Genomic DNA, 1,642 nt, shown 5'->3' with positions numbered 1-1,642 from the left:
AGAGAGAGAGAGAGAGAGAGAGAGAGAGCGCGAGAGAGAGAGAGCGCGAGAGAGAGAGAGAGCAAGCGCGCAGCGGTGGTCAAGCAAACTAGAGATTGAATGAAGAGAGGGAGCAGCATTAGCGAGAACAAAGCAGGGAATCAGAGGATTGATCAACATGTCTGCACAACACATTGCTGAGTGTGTTATGTGCCTCAGTGTTTCCCCTGCTGCGAGGAGTTGCTGTGCTCCGAGTGTGTGCCGGTATCAGACGCCACGGGGCGTGACAAAGTGGCAGTACCTGGGAATGAGAATGTCCCGCACACATGGCTATTTCGGCTGGGGGTTACACACTCACAGTGGGCCCAAAAGCTCTTTGCCAACACCCATAAATGCCCCGCACACAGAAAAATAAGAACAAAAAGAGAACATACAGGCAGAGGGCAGGGTCTCTGCAGATACAGACACCATTAGAGATGTTCCGATACCAGTATCACCTCTGATGATGCCTAAAACCCTGCTATTAGTATGTACTCGAGTTTATGCACCGATCTGATACCACATAATAAAGCCCTGAAGAAAATCTTCGTTAAAAATAGTTTGTTGTTTTTTGACTGTCAAACTGGATAATTACAGAAAGTTCTACAGCGTTTATTGATTGTGTTTGTTCATGTTTCATAAAGAGTTTAACCCTGAGCCAGAACGACAACAAATCACATCACATCATATAAAATTCATACAGGGATAGTAGTATACAGTTGTTAAAACATATGAAACGCTGGTATCGGATCAGTACTTGTATCGGCCACTATGCAAGTTCAAGTATCGGTATCGGGAAGCAAAGAATGGTATCGGACCATCTCTAGACACCATCACACACTTCGAGTGGGTAATAAGTTATGACTGAGAGGGATTACTTTTGTATTAGTCTGTAAATTGTTTTTAAGGATAATCCTGTATATTATACAGTACCTTTAACTTTGGACCCTTATGTGCATTTGGACTGCAGGAACTTAAAGTTTAATACTTTTAGTTGATTAGGGACAAATGTGGAATCAGTGATATGAACATGATGAAAATTGGTATTGTCTGTGTTCCAGTTTACTTTGCTTTTATATTGTACTAATACATTTCTAATATTTGTCTAATATGTTTAAGACATATTCTTTGTATGATTAGGTTTTATCTAAGCCCTGCTGTCTGCAAACCAAATGTGTGTACAAGACAACTAAATCGAAATTTATTTAAGAGTAAAAATGTGGTTTGCAGGTCCCTACTTTTCTCAGCCTCGAACCCCTTTATTTGTTAATAAAATTCAACTCAAACTGCTTCACAATTATGAGAGCAGATTAAAAGGAAATATATAACAGTCAAAGTTAATAGCAATTTAAAAAAGATGGGGACTCACTCATGGGAGTCCTGGGTTTGTCTGCCCAGTCTGTCGTTGAAGCCTTGGCTGGAACTGCCTGCCTGAGACACCTGCTGGTTTCCATGGAGACGACTCAGTCGGGCCTGGAACACTGACAAATACCTCTTTCACACCAATGACCAGGGTCGGACCAGGGCGCTCAACCCTTCTTATGTTAATTCAAACCAAGCCAGTCAACACGGGTTGATCTCGACAATTCAGATTCGACCTGGGTCCCAACCCGGGAGAGATGGA

The 1,642-nt window shown here is 42.3% G+C and overlaps 1 protein-coding gene across 4 annotated transcripts in view; it reads right to left on the bottom strand.

Moving 5' to 3' along the window:
• gpatch2 (G patch domain containing 2) overlaps window positions 1-1,642 on the bottom strand; it is a 10,767-nt gene that overhangs the window by 5,023 nt on the left and 4,102 nt on the right. For all 4 annotated transcript variants that reach the window (XM_032543253.1, XM_032543255.1, XM_032543254.1 and 1 more), the window contains exon 6: window positions 1,388-1,499. In XM_032543253.1, the coding sequence (XP_032399144.1) occupies window positions 1,388-1,499 (112 nt within the window). The remainder of the gene's footprint in view (window positions 1-1,387; window positions 1,500-1,642) is intronic.

The sequence above is a fragment of the Etheostoma spectabile genome, chromosome 18 (assembly GCF_008692095.1).
Source record: "Etheostoma spectabile isolate EspeVRDwgs_2016 chromosome 18, UIUC_Espe_1.0, whole genome shotgun sequence".
NCBI classification, from domain to species: Eukaryota; Metazoa; Chordata; class Actinopteri; order Perciformes; family Percidae; genus Etheostoma; species Etheostoma spectabile.
The sequence above is the reverse complement of the archived record's forward strand: the minus strand, read 5'-3'. Positions and strand labels throughout refer to the sequence as shown.